General features: G+C 30.1%; 2 protein-coding genes and 2 long non-coding RNA genes across 4 annotated transcripts; 3 read left to right on the top strand and 1 right to left on the bottom strand.

Moving 5' to 3' along the window:
• Positions 1-1,389: 1,389 nt before the first annotated feature.
• Positions 1,390-2,227, top strand: LOC112419784 (uncharacterized). Its single transcript, XR_003009834.2, has 3 exons — positions 1,390-1,529; positions 1,635-1,743; positions 1,964-2,227. It is a non-coding gene; the product is annotated as an uncharacterized lncRNA (long non-coding RNA).
• Positions 2,228-6,609: 4,382 nt separating this feature from the next.
• On the top strand, positions 6,610-7,835 carry LOC112420322 (uncharacterized). Its single transcript, XR_003010307.2, has 3 exons — positions 6,610-6,789; positions 6,894-7,016; positions 7,728-7,835. It is a non-coding gene; the product is annotated as an uncharacterized lncRNA (long non-coding RNA).
• A 3,291-nt stretch (positions 7,836-11,126) lies between these two features.
• On the top strand, positions 11,127-11,534 carry LOC25490804 (peroxidase 11). The gene has a single exon (XM_013604706.2). It carries the CDS (start codon positions 11,127-11,129, stop codon positions 11,532-11,534), a length of 408 nt encoding a protein of 135 aa, XP_013460160.2.
• Positions 11,535-14,194: 2,660 nt separating this feature from the next.
• Positions 14,195-17,218, bottom strand: LOC25490803 (probable serine/threonine-protein kinase PBL11). Its single transcript, XM_013604705.1, has 6 exons — positions 17,164-17,218; positions 16,418-16,710; positions 16,023-16,158; positions 15,544-15,683; positions 15,340-15,463; positions 14,195-14,790 (listed from the first exon to the last, which is right to left on the bottom strand). Exons 1-6 carry the CDS (start codon positions 17,216-17,218, stop codon positions 14,195-14,197), a joined length of 1,344 nt encoding a protein of 447 aa, XP_013460159.1.
• Positions 17,219-18,910: the final 1,692 nt, after the last annotated feature.

Genomic DNA, 18,910 nt, shown 5'->3' with positions numbered 1-18,910 from the left:
TAGGTTTGTAGCAATAATTAGCTTCGTTGTATGGAAAAGTTTCAATTAAGTACAAAATTAACATTATCTTTTTCCTAAGCCAACATATTATTTATACACCTAACTTTTTCGTTCTTATGATTACTTTTACCTTTTGATTTGTATTACTTAAACCTTCCATGAAAGGTTCATTATTCTTATGATGAACCCTGTCATCATCCAATATTATTATATTCTTTTCGGCTTTTACCCTGTTTAACATGAAAGGTCATAAGAAATAGGCTTAATAGCAGTTTTAACCCCCTAACTTTACCAAAGTTGTGATTTTGACCTCCTAAGAAAAAAAACTACAAAACCGCCCCTTAAGTTTTGCAACTGTAGCAGTTTTGGCCCCCCAAGGCCAATTATTGGAAAGAAAAAAAAAACATGGCACCTCACTTAAGGTGCCACGTCAGCGTAGATCGAGTCAAAATTGGCCCCTCGGGGCCCAAAACTGCACAGATGCAAAACTTATAGGGTAGTTTTGTAGTTTTTTTTCTTAGGGGGCTAAAATTGCAATTTTAAAAAAGTTAGGAGGTTAAAACTGCTATTAAACCTAAGAAATAAAAGGTAATTGAAGGTTGATAAAAAAAACTATTTATTTAGATTGTTTAGTGTTCTAAAGGTACAAGCACAAGATATGGGCTTACACACACATATATATAATGTTACAAAACCTAGTGTTAATAGTGAGTTGTACCATAATCAATTCAACGTTGATCAGGAATTGAAAAGCATTAATAACAAGACAAGATATATTAAACATAATTCAAATTGTATTAACAAATGATTTCTTAGATTCATTGGTTCAAACAATTCAATAGAGATTCATGATGATTCAACACGAATCTAGAAGTTTGGTTACTCATGGTAAAATAATTCATCATAAAAAGTAATAGAAATTAAACATATACAAAGTAAAGAGTAATTTACCGTAAATCCTCTAGAGAAAACAAAAATAAAGAATAGAATACTCAATAAAAACTTAAATATATGTTATGGCCAGGAGTCATCAGTTTTACTCATCCTTTGATCAGGGTTTGTAGCAGTAATCAATGTCATTGTATGGGGAAGTTCCAAAAGTTCAAAATTAACTATATCTTTATTCTAAGCCTACACATTATTTACACACCTAACATTGTAGCTCTTATGATTTAAATTACTTAAACCTTCAAAGAAAGGTTCATTGTTCTTATGATGAAGCTTCATCATCCAATATAATTATATTTTGTTCGGCTTTTACCTTGTTTATCATGAATGGTTATAAGAAACTTAACTATTTTATATTGTTTATGGAGTGTTCTAAAGGGACAAAGCACACCATATTTAAACTAATTTTCATAAGTCTTTCTGTTATCTCCATACGTGGTAAATAATTAGCTATAAAATTATAATAAAAATCTATGTTTGTTACATCAAATTGAGAAAAGATATGACTAAAATTCTCAAGCTTGTTTACATTATGATCTTCTTTGTTTTCTTATTTTTTCTTGTTAGGGTTGTAAACTCTGGTATTCCCTTTCTCTATTTTAATTTCTCAAAGTTTTTGCCCTACTTTATTCACAACCTTTTATACATTTTAATTAACACTCCTTACTTCTTGTTATACATTACAGATTATCCTTATCCTTGTTTTGTTGACAAGAAAACTTGTCAACTAAATTGTCCTAAACCTTTGATCGGCGTTTGTAGTAATAAGCAATGTCATTGCATAGGAAAGTTCAAGTTAAGTTCAAAATTATATATACATTTTAAGCCTACGATTTGATATTCACACCTAACTTTATCGCTTTTTTGATTATTTTCACATTTTGATTTATATTACTTAAACCTTCTGATTTTTTTGAACAGGCCCGTGTGGATATTAATTATATATACTATGCAAATTTTTCTTTGTTTTCTTTTCAAATATATGGAGTATAAAAATGTCTTTTTTTTTTTGAAGGATGGAGAAAGACAATGTCACCACCTAATTGTGAAAATCTACTTCTATGAATTAAGTTGTAGGATAAAGACCTACAACAAGCAGCGAAGAAGGAAACTACGAATAATTTAAGTCACAATTTTAGCCTTTAAGTCACAATGTCTTTCTATTTTGTTGCTCACTTATATATCATAGAAATTAACAACATTGAATGCTATCTTTGGTTACCCAATCAGGGGACTTTTGTGTGTTTTGAATGCAAACAAGTGTATGTTTTTTATAAAAGCATTGTATGCAGTACAATGAACTTGAATATCAAGATTTTGAAAAAGTAGTAACATGCAAAGAAATCAAAATTCTAAAATTAAAGTGCATCAAAATTAAATGTGCATAAATATAAAGGTTTAATTACTTTGTAGGTCTCGTCACTATTTTAATTTGAAAACTTTATATAGGTCTGTAAAGTAAAATAGTAGCATATGTAATTAGGTCCTTGAACTAATTTTTTTAATTAGGTCCTTATGTCACACTTTCATTAACTTGTGTTCTATTCTGATAAGCCAAATCTTGAGATATAATTACCAACAAAAATGTATCAGGAAAAGAACACAAGATTTTAGCAAACAATACAATTCATAAAGAAAAGAGAAAAAAAGTGAAGATAGATTTTAGCCAATGCTCAGACAACCAAAGACAAAATTAGCGTACTTGCCTTCAGCCATCAATACGAAAGTAACTTAATTTTATCTAAAAGTTGGTGCATCGACACGTCCTTATTAGTTATTAATAAAGATTCTATTGTTTCTCTCTTTCCAAATTAACTAAACATAAGCAAACCAAATTAGATGCATAACAGACCGCCGCATTTTAGAATTGCCCGCTGATTGACCAAATTGAGCAACGTGGTGTGAAAAGTAAATGTATTAACCCGATGATATATGCAGCCAATTGCGAACAAGCTGCCAAATAGAACTAAAATGATCCCATTTGATGAAAAGATGATTTGTCGATTCTTATTGCCACACTCACTCGCACAAAGATGTGAATCGTGATGAATGATACCTCGTTTGAATAAATTTTCCTAATTGGTATCACATTCTCACTTTTTGAACATTTATATGCACTTCATTTGAGGATGAACATTTATCCATAAATTTTACCATTCTGGGGTTCTTTCTGATTCTTTTTAGAACATCAAACTCTGATTAACTTTCTAGCATGGTAGGATTCAGTTCAATGAATGAATAGTTTTGTGAATTTCATCGGTTTAACTTGGATCACTTGGTAGCTCGAGATTAGAGTTAATAAAGTTGTTAAGTTTTTTTTTTAAACGTTGACATTGTTATATAGAAGATTTTTTTATATCCTGCATAATTTTTTTTATCCCAAAACGATAAGTACTGACTGATACGAAAATCATCACATCAATATGAAACAAACATCAAAAAGAGTCAAAGGTTAAGAATAAGTTTGACGTTATTTTTTTTTCAAACTATATCGCAAATTTCTTATAGAAGAAAGCCAATAATGTCAACTGAATTGATTATCATGCTCCTGGTGATTGTAAGCCATACCAGATATGAAAATGTAATTGACTGAATCTAGATCATGTACATTAATATTAATACTAGGGATCAGACGAGCACGAAGTGTTCGTTTGTTTGCTCTTCTTATTACAATAACACTATAAATTGCGAACATTAGTTATTATGATATTTTGATTAAAATTATTTTGATTTTGATTAAAATTAGTATATACGAATAATAGATATTTTGTGCTTTAATTTATATTGTAATAAATTATATTTATCTTTTTCAATGATACAGCGGTATAATAAATATAATATAAATTTTTATATATTTGAACGACACCAACAAAATAATGTTCTTATGGTAAAATTTATTTAAAGGTATAATTAAAAGCGAAAAAATCGGTATCACATTAAATATAATATAGATAGATGAAAAGAAAAGTAAACCAAAAAATTATCTGCAAGTCCAGTATATTATAGGCATAACTTGAATCATCAAGGTTTGATGGGAATTTTGGAGCATGCGTCCAACAACCATCCACACAAGTTGCAATATAAATTAAAGACTTTTGAGCAAAATTTATATGTAATAACAATGGTCAAAGCAAAACTCCAATCTAATGAACCCTAACCTAAGATCATTGCAAATTTTAGGGGCATCACTTCCTAGTTTGTCAAAGTATTAAGCGTAAAACATATGAAAATTAAATATAACATAAATATAGAGATTCGTCTTAGAACCCTGATCAAAAGGTAGTTAACTACTCATGGTAACAAAATACATAACCAAAGAAAAACAAAACATACTATAAGAACAAGTTGGAGGACGTGTGATTCCTCTTTGATGTCGTAGCTTGCCTTCGCCTTAAACCATCAAGTTATGAACGAAAATTTATATGTGCACAAATATCTTTAAATATGCATTTTCTCAGTTGGGTTTGCACCTGAAGTGCTTTGGATGGTGGTCAACTGTCCTTCTGCAGGTGTCATGCACTGGGGGAGCTTTGGACTTCAGCATGGCAAAATTTGTTGTTTTTCCTCCATTCTTCAAGTGTTTCTCCTTCCTTGACAAGTCTTGGAACATAGGATAAAATTTTCCCAATTTGTATTGCCCTCAAAATCTTCCAATACCTTCGTCGATCTTCACTCTTTACCTTCCATAACTTCCATTAGATGTTTTGCTTTGTTGATTTATATAATTTATCAATAGACAGACTCAAAATATATATGAAGTGTGCCTAATTAGGGGATGAAATAGAATTACAAGGACTAAAATCAAAATAATACAAAATATCTCTTAAACCATGAGAAACTCATCTAAAACTCCTTTTAATTTTTTTCCAAATGCTTATTAAAATTACTTAAAAAAAACCTAGCTAAAACATCATATAACGAGGTGTCATCACCTCCCAAGAAGCACTTATTTAAAATTCAAAGTTGATTAGAAATTGAAAAGCATTACTAACAAGATCTATTAAATAAACATAATTCAAATTGTGTTGAAAGAGGACTTCTTAGATTATTTGGTTCAAACAATTCAATAGAGATTCACCATTTAACGATAATCTAGAAATTTCAATCACTCATGGTAAAATAATTCATCATAAAAAGTACTCGAAATTAAACATACACAAAGTGAAGAGAATCAATCTTGTGCCCAAGGCTAAAAATTACCATGTTTGGTCTGCTTGGATCATACATATATTCCTTTGAGCCGTTAAGATTAAGAATCATTCTTTCTGGGTGAAAATTCGTAATTATAGGCAAAATTTCTCACTCGCACGCGTATGACAATTCAATATCATGATCTTTTTACTTTTGATATGTGCTTGGGACTTGAGATATAATTTTCCCAAGTTATGTACAATTCAATATCTTCAATGTTCTTGCTTTTCATGCTTTTATAACTTCTACGAGGTGTCTTCTGATCAGATCAACCCACACTAACCTATACGAAAAGACTATGCCACACTATAGAGTTGTCTAGTTAGGGAATTGTAAGACAAATAATGACTATAATAAAACATTACAAACTTCTTCCCAAAAATTCATGAGTAATTTAATGTAAATCCTCTAGAAAAACCTAAAATAAAGGTTAAAATACTCAATAAAAAACTAAAATACTCCCTCCGTCCCTAATTATAAGACCCTTTTGAGAATTTTTTTTGTCCCTTTTTATAAGACCCCTTTGTTATTTCCAACTATATTAATTATTTCTTTACATATATGCCCCTATTTATTATACATCTTTTTCTTCAATCAACAATAAATAACATGTTGAAAATATAAACTAACCTTCTTTCTTAAAGGATAAAATTGTAAAAACAATAGTGATTGCAAACAACTTTAATACAAATATTCACTATCTTAATTCCCGTAATTTTGGCAAAAGGGTCTTATATATAGAAACGGAGGGAGTATATGTTATGGCTAAGCGTCGTTATTTGTACTCATCCTTTGATTGGGATTTGTAGCAATAATCAATGTCATTCAATATGGGGAATTTCCAATTAAGTTCTAAATTAACTACTCCTTCCGTCCCTAGATATAAGACTCTTTTGCCAAAATCACGGGAATTAAGATAGTGGATATTTGTATTAAAGTTGTTTGTAATCACTATTGTTTTTACAATTTTATCCTTTAAGAAAGAAAATTAGTTTATGTTTTCAACATGTTATTTATTGTTGATTGAAGAAAAAGATGTATAATAAATAGGGGCATGTAAAGAAATAATTAATGTAGTTGGAAATAACAAAGGGGTCTTATAAAAAGGGACAAAAAAAATTCTCAAAAGGGTCTTATAATTAGGGACGGAATGAGTATATCTTTCTTTTAAGCTTACATATTATTTACACACCTAACTTTGTCGCTCTTATATATGATTACTGTTACTTTTGATTTATATTTACTTAAACCTTCTATGAAAGGTTCATTATTCTTATGATGAACGTTGTCATCATCCAATATTATTATATTTTTTTTCGCTTTTACCCTGTTTATCATGAAAGGTTATAAGAAATAGAAGGTAATTAATGAAGGTTGATAAAAAAAACTATTTATTTTAAATTGTTTATGGAGTGTTATAAAGGGACAAGCACAACATATGGGTTTGTGTAAAAGACTTTTGATAATTAAACTAATTTTCATAAGTCTTTCTTGTATCTCCATTGATAAAATAATTAGTTATAAACTTATAAAAACTGTTTTATGTTTTTTACATCAAAAGGAGAAAAGATATGACTAAAATGCTCAAGCTTGTTTACTTTATGATCTTGTTTGTTTTCATATTTTTTCTTGTTAGGGTTGTAAACTCTGGTAATGTCTTTCTCTATTTTAATTTCTCAGAGTTTTTGCACTACTTTATGCACAACTTTTTATTCATTTTCATAACACTCTTTACTTCTTGTTATACAACACAGATTTTTTGTATCCTTGTCTTGAGGACTTTAAACATCTTTGTCAACGAAATTGTCCTGATGATATGATCGGCGTTTGTAGTAATCTTCACTGTCATTGCATGAAAGTGAATGTAAATTAGTGAGGTGGGTGCAAATTATTTGTTAAAAATTATAAAAATGAGTGTAAATAATCAAGTAGATGTAGGTTGCTAACTTGCACCTTAATAATTTTAGGTGGGTGTAGCTTGCTAACTTGCACCTTAGTATTTTCATGTTGGTGTAAATTAACAGCCTTATATATATATATATATATATATATATATATATATATATATATATATATATATATATATATATATATATATATATATATATATATATAAACTTGCCATTTGAATTTTAATGGCCAAATACCACTCTCGGTCCTTTAAATTTCGCGTTTGTTTCAGATAGGTCCTTTAAGTTTTTAAGATTTCAGATAGGTCTTTTAAGTTTCGAGTTTGTTTCGGATAGATCCTTCCTGTCAACCTCCGTTAAGCCAAAGTTGATATGTCCGTTAAACCAAAGCTGATATGTCCGTTAATTGGTGAGTTGGTTCTCTCTGACACTTGGCATCAATTTTTTCCCTAACCAGATCAACTTTGGCTTAACAGAGGTTGATAGAAAGGACCTATCTGAAACTAACTCGAAACTTAAAGGAACTGTCCGAAACAAACTTGAAACTTAAAGGACTCATCTGAAACCTTAGAAACTTAAATGATCTATCTGAAACAAACATGAAACTTAAAAGACCCGGGGAGGTATTTGAGCAATTTTAATTTATATTACTTAAACCTTTTGATTTTTTCTGAACAGCCCTCGTGGATATTAATTATGAAAATATACTTCTATATGGAGAACAACAATGTCACCACCTTCCTTAAAAAAAAAAAAAAAAAAAACAATGTCACCACCTAATATACTTCTATAAATTATGTTATAGGATAAAAACCTACAACAAGCAGCGAAGAAAGGAAACTATGAATAACTTATATCATAATTTTAGTTAAAAAAATAGTTGTATTTGAATTGCACTTAAATTGCAATAATGTTAGTTTAAATTAATAAAATATCAAAGTTCTTGGTTAATGACGTATATTTTGTTTCTAGCAATATTTTTGTTTTATCTCTAAAAAAAGCAATGTTTTCGTTTTAGTTTGAAGAAGCATAAGCCTTTCTGATTATTGCATGCGTAGAGACATTAACCTTTAGCCTTTTAAATCTCTACATAAAGCGATTAGAGGGCTTACTATCTATCTATCTCACAGGGTCGTTCCTATAATTTTAGGTGTCTTATGCATAATATGACAAAACGGCCAGTAGCCTCATTTTGTTTAAAATCATATACGTAATAAATTATTATTAAGGGTAAAAGTGGATTTTAATTAAAATAGTAAGGGTAAAAATGGAATTAAAAGTGAAAAATTATAAGTTATAAGTTCAAACGTTACTTGAAATAGCGTCAGAAAAATAAGTTATAAGTTGGTGAAATAAGTTATAAGCTCGTGATAGAATGTCGTTTATTAAATAGAGTTTTTTTAGTCAAACGAACTTATAAGTTATTCATTATTTGCTATAAGCTCATTTTTATGTCTTACGAAACTGACCTTTAATTATTTGTAGGTCCCGACACTATTTTAATTTGAAAATTTTATATAGGTCTATAAAGTAAAAGAATATATCTAATTTGGTCCATGAACTAATTTTTTTAAATTAGGTCCTTATGTCACACTTCCATTAGTCAAAATATGATTGAAGAACCCGAATTACAAAAAATATATTTGATTTTTTAAAAAGGTAAAATAGGATATATTACCAACAAAAATGTATTATACCTAGTACAAAATGTACCATAATAGAACATAAGAGTTTAGAAAACAATACAATTCATAAAGAAAAGTGCACAATGAAAAGGAGAGAATTAGCGTACTTTGCCTTCAACTACGATAACCAAAGATAAATTAGTGTACTTTGCCTTCAGCAACCAATACAAAAGTAACTTAATTTTCTCCAAAAGTTGGTGCATCGACACATTGTTATTACTAAAGATTCTATTGTTTTTCTCTTTCCAAATTAACCAAACACAAGCGAACCAAATTAGATGCATAAAATACTGTTGCATTTTCGAAAGCCCGCTAATTAATCAAATTGAGTAAAGTGGTCCAAAATAGTAAACAGATCAACCGATGATATACCAAGCCAATTGCGAACTAGCTACCAAATAGAACCAAAACGATCGCAGCCAACAAAAAAAATGATTTTCCGATTCAGTATTGCCACACCCACTCGCACAAAGTTGTGAATCCCAATGAATGATGTCTCGCCTGAATAAATTATCCTTGGTAGAAATCCGATTGCGAAGAAGACGCCAAACAAAAACAGAAACCTTTAGAAGAAATTCCTTGAGTCAAATTAAGTCTGATAATAAGGAGATCTACACCATTTTCCTAAAAGAGCAAAATTTAACTCCCTCATTCTCCTAACCCCCAAACCACCATACTTCTTCGCCAAACAAATAGAATCCTAATCAACCCAAGAAATTTTAATTTGATGTAGGAGATGATACTTGTGGGAGCCAGAAGAAGGAAATAAAGTAGATCAGAAGAGAGGACATGACGGACTTCAAGAGAATCAGGCGACTACCCATAGACAAATTTATGGTTTTTCATCATTTAGCATTGTCATCGTTGATTTCAAAATGAAGAATACTAAAACTCCAGTCTTGTATTGTGACAATCATAGTGCATTACATTACATATTGCAACCAACTCGGTCTTTTATGAGAGAACCAAACATTTAGAAATAGATTGCCATTTTGTGAGGGACAAAGTTCAAGATGGTACAATAAAGTTTCTTCCTGTTTCAAGTGCAGAACAAGCAGTTGACTTCTTCACCAAGCCACCGCATCCTAGCCATTCCTTGCTTTACTATCCAAGCTAGGCATTGTAGAAATATACCAAGCACCAGCTTGTGGGGGAATGGTAAGGAATTCAAAATATTATGTTATTCTGTCAAACTATAGTTATGGATTACTTTTTGTTCATACCTGTGACTTGATTGTTAATACGTTCCCTTGTTTCTGATAATGCTATTCTAATATAGTTTCTTTATCAAGGCCTATCAGTCACTGATATGGTTTCCCTTGTATGTATGTTCTTATTTTTGGTATACAATTTTGAAAAACAGAACATAATATCAACAAAGGAAATCACCGGTGATGTAATGAATTTCATGTCATGAGCAATAATTTTTCTGATGTGATTTAGTGAAAATAACTAGTTATTCTAGTTCTAGATGAAATGGATCTTTTCCTAGGAAAATTCTACGGTGAACCACTTAGATTGGTCATAGGTGGTCCATGGTGAACTAGCACTACAAAATCATTTGAAACTCTAACAACGACACAGGGTACTGATTGGAAGTAGAAGCTTGCAATTCTCCTCTTCGTAATGATTGAGACGATGACCTTGTTAATACTGGTTAAAAAGGGGGGCAAACAAATCCAATTTCACAATAAAATGAAAAAGTTACATTCTGCTTTTGCCAGGAAATACGGGGTCAGTGGCTACTGACCAATAAATCCAATTTTGTGATGCATCGTAAGTGAATGTTTCGCTGTATCAAGATTTTCCGAAACGAATATAAGCACCTCAAAAATGAACTCATTTGTTTTCCTTTGTCTTTTCGTACCGGTATCGAGTAGACTAACTTCTCACTTATGAGAATGAGGATGAGGATGACCGTGAGCTTCTACTTCTAAGAAGAGACATCGATCGTCGTTGGTATATTTTGTGTAACTTTCAGGTGCTGGTTTACCGCAGACCATTTGTCTAAATGGTCCACCGTAGAACTCGTCTTATCATAGTAAAAACATGACAACACAAGTCATTATTTTTTGGTGGATCAAAGAATTACATGATGTGTTAAGAGCATTCTAGCAAGCATATTAACTATAAAGAATAGAGTTGGCAAAGTTTATGTTTGAAAACTATTGTTTTAAACAGTTTGTAGGACTCTCACTTCTATAAAACTAGTTCTTACCTGAGCTAAAGGAAAATCAACAAAATTGCACTGAATCAATAATCAAAATGAATATTTTGACTACTTCATTTTGCCTTGCAACAAAAGTCAATAATTGGTTTCCTTACAAGATTTCCTGTTAATTATTATATGAATTATCTGATCACAAATCATTCAGGATCACACACCATTGGCATGGCAAGGTTTCAGAATTTCCAATCAAGAATATATGGAGACTATGAATCAACTTCAGTGAAAAATCCAATCTCAGATAATCAGTTCAACAACCTGAAATCTATTTGTCCACTAACTGGAGGAGGAGACAATAATATAACAGCAATGGATTACATGACGCCTTATCTCTTCGACAATTCTTTCTACCAGTTACTATTAAAAGGCGAGGGAGTTCTTAACTCAGATCAAGAAATGTACTCGAGTGTGTTCGGAATTGAAACAAGAGAGCTTGTCAAGAAGTATGCAGCCGACCTTCTTGCTTTCTTCAAGCAATTCTCTGATTCAATGGTCAAAATGGGAAATATCACAAATTCAGAAAGCTTCGTCACCGGAGAAGTTAGGAAAAATTGCAGATTTGTAAACACATAAAACTTTTATTTTATGTTTTTTGTATCTTTTGTTTTTTCCACACACAAAGAACCACTATTTTTTATGTATTTAAGCATAGACAGTTGATACAATGATATGTCACATCTAAGAAAGCAATTATATATTAAACAAATGAAGTAAAAGCTATTGAATTCCTTTTTCCTACAAAGAAAATTGTTGAATTTGAGAATGAAAGTTGATATAGCCAATGTTAGGAGGTTTCCTTACATAGATTTCAAAAATTCAGATATGAAACATAACCTAGTCCATGATCTTTTTTTTTTTTTTGGTCAGACCTAGTCCATGATCTTAATCTGAACATATTAACAATCTGATATGCTATGAATGATGGATCTTCAATCTGATACAATACGGTGCGAAAAAACAATTGTAAAATGACATGACAATTTTACATTTTGTATTAGGAGGAAGAGCCATTAAAAAAAATATAACCTAGTTACTTTATATGAAAGACTTTATACGACAACTTTGGTGATTACTTTGTTTTCCTCTCTTTTAATTGGTCAAAAACAATGGAGAGAGAAAAAGGAAGAGAGAGGATAATAACATCATGTGAGTATAAGAGATAAAATTGTTAAAAAGTTGTAGCAAAAAATGGTTGTACAAATATCGTTTCTGTAAAGTAAAAGGTTGTGTATCTTAAATATGACTTTCAGACATTAGATGCACATTTGATTACAAGTGTCAATGCTTCGGAGTTGACAATAAACTGTTACAATGTAAAACAAAGGTAAACCAAAGACAAACTAAATGTATAAAATAGGTTAGCACCACGACATTTTAGAGTTTGACGAATCAACCCATGATGAGTTTTATTTTTTTTGCAGCTTCACATTCACTGCATCGATTTTCACGACAATTATCTTCCGACAAAAATTAGAGGGGAAAAAATGGACATGGTCTCCAAATTTGGTGTCCTTAGCGTGAAAAAATCACTGACAACACGAAGTTACATAAGTTATCATAGTTAAAACAGATAAATATAGAATTAATTTTTTGATTATTTTTAAATGTCTAAAAGGCAGAATTAACACTTTGTGAGTGTGCCTAACAAATCTATATTTGCTCTTATGATCATGCAAGAATAATCCTATAAATACAAGGATCTCTAATCCTAACTGGTATAGGGTTTTGACTAGAAAAGATCAGTGTAGTTTTGTAACGTGAAAGTGGTTGAGGACATTGGTTCGAATGGTGGTAGACTTGTAGGAGTCCCGCATCGGAGAGTCTCATCTAAAGAGTGAGACCCATAAGTCAAAAAACATCTCTTAAATACGGTAAGTCATATTTTTTTCAATTCTATGCATTAATTGTGAGTGTTAATTCCACACACTTCTCTCTTAAATATATTTTATCATTTACCAATGCAATGACCTTAAAGCATGTGTATATTATCAAAAATGCATTAAAATCTAACTATTTTTTCAATTTTATGCATTAACGGTTTGCGTAGATTTACTAAACTTCTCTCTTAAATGCATTTTTTCATTTACCAATGCAGTGAGTGACATTAATGTATGTGTATATTACCAATGCATTGAAAATGTATTGAGTCTAGGGAACAGGTGCATGCAATTAATGGAAATCGTGGAAAAAATATGTAGTATTTAAGGTAACTATGATAATATACGCATACATTAATGTAATTGCATTGGTAAATAAAAACTACATACTGTATTATATAGAAGATTAGTTTTATCGATGCACTGTCATTATTATATGTATTTTATGAAAGTTGATTTGAAATAAATGTAATTCATCCGTCCCAAATTATTTATGAAAAAACTCATTTTATTTGTTCCAAGTTTTAAGAGAGAAAAAACCAGCATTTATGAAATTAAATGCTAAAGTTGATTTGATATCTACTTTTCCTTTCAATTATTAAATTCCATATAGTTGTGCATATGTTTGATGAAGATATTTTGTTTGTTCAATGACATTTTTAATGCTTAAACTAATTTGAATAACTATTTGCTTGAAATTTCAATTTCTAATATCCTATTCTAATTTGACTGGTCTCACCTAATAGGCTACTCTTTTGAATTGAACCACCCTTTGGACGTCTGATACATACTTTCCTGAATATATCATTCACATAAATTGTGTTTCATAATCATCATTGAAGCCAAACAAACACAGTTATGCAAGGAGCCTTCAATTTCCCTCTCTTAGCTCAAATGCTAGAGGAAAGAGTCTATGCAAAATGATCCTTCAAGTTTTGTTCTGCATACATCGTCTAAATCAAACAAGTTGCAGAATTTTTCATTGTTTTCTATACAAATTTTGAAAAATAATAAAAACACTGGTATTTTTAATAAGTAAAGATAAAAATAAAAAGATTCATACTTTCTCAAATCAAACAATTGCTTGGATTTTGAAGATAATTAGTGTATGCACTCAATAACAAGAATTAAGAGATATAACAAGAAAACCAATTAAGAATTTGTTACAATTCATAACATTGAGTCTTAAATTCAAATAGACCAATATGAAGCAATCAAAGCTCCATCAACCTAAAAATTTGTCCCATGATTCATACTTTACACAAATGATGACAAAGGCCTACAAAAGCCTATACAAACCATGAAAGATAATAGAAGTTTTGGCTTTAAAAAACTACCCTTAAACTATATACAATCTCAATTGTTTAGATAAGATTCAGATGCATCACATACCACATCTAATGGATTTCCACCACAAGGAGGATTCGGAGAAAGCAAAGGAGGAGTAAAGTTCAATGGTGAATCCTTAAATCGGGCTGGAGTTGATGGAGTTGAAGCTGAAGATGATGAACCAATTTTAGGACCGCATTTATTAGCACCGCTGCCGCCACCAACATGTCTAGAGGAATTAGAAGATGAAGCACCATCATGCAAGACCTTAAACAATAATGGTGATGGCATTGGTGAAGAAGGAATATCATTGTTGTAATCAATGATAGTTTTGAGCTCCTTTACAACTTCACTCATTAAAGGCCTTGCTTTTTTATCACGGTAAATGCAATGCGCAACTATCTTCATTGCTTTGTATGCTCCTCTTTTTGAATATTGTTCTTGCATTCTTGGATCCATTACTTCACAGAACCTTCCTCCAGGTTTTTTTAAGAAGGGTTTCACCCATTCAATCAAGGTTTGTTCATTTTCCGGCCTTTTCCTATCAATTGATTTCCTTCCAGTTAACATCTCCAGGAGAACCACACCAAAACTATATACATCACTCTTGGAACTAAGGTGTCCTATAAGAACATATAATAATATTATGTTAGATTGTTCCATCTTGCATAAGATCTTAAATAATAGAGAATAAACTAGTATCATAAACACCACAGCAAAGGGTACGTGTGAAAATAGTTTAATACTCATGAAAATAATTTTTGCAAAAAAAATTGCATGTCATATGAAAATTATAATTTAACCATGTTTTCTCTTTAATATTGAGATAAGTACAACTGTTGTTTAGGGTCATGGTTAATTTATTGATTAAGGTATTAGTATTTTAGATGTGTCAGAAATAAGTCAGACTAGGATCTGTCCAATGGTAAGGCTACTTAAGTCCTTGTTCTAGGTCTACTAACATAAAATGGTTTTTTATTAGATTTAGTAAATTAAAAGGTCTCGTATGTTGAAGACAAAATAGGCTTCATATATCAAAACTTATTTTAGGCTTCACTTAGTATTCAAAATTATTGAACCGACCCTTAGTTAGACTCAAGAATCATACCATTAATCCTAGCAACAAATGAAATGGAAGAAATAATGATATATAATTATTTGAATGTACTAACCTGTCATGACATATTCAGGATCAACATACCCTTGAGTTCCTATTACTTGTGCTGAGACATGTGTTTTGTCTCCCATTGGACCATTCTTAGCAAGCCCAAAGTCAGAAAGTTTTGCATTATAATCCTGAAATAGAAAATAAATTAAGATAAAAGGAATCATAAAATTAGGGTTTTGATGGAAAATGATACATTAATTTTACTTACCGAATCCAATAGGATATTAGAAGTTTTGAAATCTCTATATATGATTGGCTTCTCAGCTTCCTCATGCAGAAATGCAAGACCTTTTGCAGCACCAAGCATAATTTTCATTCTCTTAGCCCATGTAAGGGGTGTAGATCGTCCTACAAATATACAACATTACTACTTTTCTTTTATAATAAAGGGTCTTAAATATATTCTAATAGATTATCATGATGAAATTAGGAAAAGTAGTTCTCAATATATTCATTTATTTAAGGCACTAAAACTGGAAATCAAACAAAGATCAAGTATAAGACATTTATAACTCATACCTCAAGTTACATTAAAACCTATCTATTAATAGATATTATTAGGTTAACTTGGTATCTTTTTGTATATTTCGAAGTATCTATCACATATTTATGATTGTTCAATCTATGACATATTTTTCACATGCATATAACCATGCACTTAAACAATTAACAAAGTTGTAAACTTACTCTTAAATAGATGATTTTCCAAACTTCCTTTTGGCATGAACTCATAAACAAGCAGCCTATTTTCATCTTCAATGCAGTAACCAACAAGTCTAACCAGATTTGGATGCTGAAGAGCACCAAGATGGTTAATTTCAGCCTGCAACATATATGACACATTAAAAAGATAAAGTTTTCACTCAAATCAATTAGGTTTATTATCAAAAACATTAAAACACAATTAGGTTTAACATAATTCTATGAGTTCAATTTGTATGCATTGTCGGTGTAAAATGAATCACGATTCCATCGTATGTATTCTAAAAGCCAAACATTTTATATGACAATTATGATCGAATGATAGTGTAAAAATTCTTTATTGTGATGTGTATATGAATTAAGTATAGTAATATACATACCAGCCATTCTTTGTGCTCTTGATTTCCTTCTTTGTTTAAAGTTTTTACAGCAACTGGTACCCCCATTCTAGGTCTTGAAGAAATCCTCTCATTTCGACCTATCCAACCTTTGTACACAGAACCAAATCCACCTTCACCAAGAAAACATTCTGGTGCGAAATGTCCTGTTGCTAACTTAAGTTCTCGATACGTAAATTGGTTAAGATTGGAATAATAATTTACACCATTGGGAGTTTGTGATCTTGTGTTACTGCTGGTTGAAGAATATTGAGCGCCAACAACGACCTTATCATCTATATATTTACAAGAAAAAAATATTAGGTCAAACTATTTTTTTTAAATAATAGGTCAAACTTTTTTTTTTTAGAGAGAATAATAGGTCAAACTTAATAAGCAACATATTAATAAAAAAAATAAAAAATTAACAAGCAACATAATAATTTTATTATATCAAAACATAAGTATTAGAATATCCTTATTAAAGGAAAAAAAAAAGTATCAGGAATGCCCCCAATCCAATAAAAGAGTATCAGCTACATTCAACAACATATATAACATGTATATATACGTTTAATTATTGATGCATTCATGAAGTCTTAATTTAATCCCCATGAATAAATTAAGAAGTTCTTGGATTGCAATGTAGTGTAATATATATTTTATATTTTTTTACCAAAAAAGGTCGTTTTTCAATTGTATTTAAAATAAGAGGGGATGTTACAATCACATCAAACTAAAATATTTACATTGGAACTTAAGATGATGATCAGATGAATCATACTGCTTGGAATTGAAAATCATGAGAAGATTTAAAGAAATAGGGATCTGACGGAGAGGTAGCGAAGTGAATATATAATCTCTTCGGTTTTATTATATGAAATAAATATCATTTTTAAGTTTATTATAGACCAAATACATCGGTTGTGCAATGAACTTAAAGAGTGAATTTTTTGTTATGATAAGGATCAGAGGGGGTATTAATTATAACGTAAATACGTAAATTAAACTGTGTAACCTTAAAGTTTAAATCTCCTAAAGCATGGTTGTTAAAAGGCCAATAGAGCCATTTTATTTTATTATATTTGTCTCATTCCTCAATTTTTTTTAAATATTATTAAATAAAAAGATTATTCAAAATCAAAAGCCTTTTAAAAATATTTAGAAATTAAGAATTTTGTTCGGTTTCATTGAAAAAAGAAAAAAAAAATTTGTTCAGTCAAAGAAAAAAAGAGTCAAAAGTTTGTGTTATAAGTACAATTAAAGTTACACACAAGAGTCAATCCAAAAATGCATTCTATCACTATCTATATATATATCTTATGAAATAATCTTTTTTAAATTAAAATATATTTTCTCTCTTAATTTACAATTTTAATTCAACTCTTGGAATATTTTAATATATAAAATAAAAGTGAAGAAGAAGAAGTAAAGGAAAATTGGAACCCTTGAATCCCTAATTTTGAAGTCATTGTCATTGTATGCAAAATACGATAACATCAATCACATTTGTTTATATGTTTTTTCATTATCAAAGATCAAAACGACAATTGTTAGGTTCAAATCATGCTTATATTGTTTTGCCTGGTCTCAATCTCCAATCAATTCTTAGACATTAGATTAATCTAATGCTTGAGATATTGGTGGAGCCAAATAGATAATCCAATTTCGTGAAATGTATCAAGCAAATCAATTTGAGTTTTATTTTGTGTAAGGTAATTTTTATAAAATTAGTAAAATGACATAAACTCAAATAAGATTGGAGGAACAAGCTAGTAGTAGGAAAAAAAATATTATACCATTTTGTGTGTGCTTGCCACGAGATGAGCTTTTGGACATGCAACTAAATAAAAACTTAACTTTCATCCAAAATTCTGAATTTGCCATATCCTCACTTCACAAATCTATAAATATTCGACACAAAATTCAAAAACAAGAGATGACATTAAATTGATTACATCAAAATGGATATAAGAAATTCAACAAAAAAAATTACAAGAATTTATAAAGAAAAAGATTTGTTCATCGAAAAAATTGTTATGAACACAAAAGAGTAATGATAATATTTTTAGAGAGAGAGAGAGAGAGAGAGATTACAAATTAAAAGAGATGCAATTTGCAGAAGGGTCTAATGATGTGTGATCACTTGAATGAAGAAGGGGGTCTATTAAAGTGAAAACCAATATGAATGTAACTGATGTGGCTTGAGATGAACAAAAACACATGACACTTACTTGTTGAGCCTAATAAGTAAGAAACAAACAAAAGAAATCAAAAAGACACGTTTGTATTGGTGAGAAAAATTACTAGAAAGATCCAAGAGAAACTGAGTTCGATTCCTGTTAATAAAAAATGAATAAATGTTACTTTTAATAAAGTGTAAAAAATTGAGTAAATGTATATTATCATAAGTGTGAGAGGAACGGGATGTAAAAGTAAAACTCCCTTCATCTCTGAAATATTTGATTTATCTTTTTATACAAAATATTTGTTTAT

The sequence above is a fragment of the Medicago truncatula genome, chromosome 3, assembly GCF_003473485.1.
Source record: "Medicago truncatula cultivar Jemalong A17 chromosome 3, MtrunA17r5.0-ANR, whole genome shotgun sequence".
Lineage (NCBI taxonomy): Eukaryota > Viridiplantae > Streptophyta > Magnoliopsida > Fabales > Fabaceae > Medicago > Medicago truncatula.
Note: the sequence above shows the minus strand (reverse complement) of the source record. Positions and strands in the feature narration are given on the sequence as shown.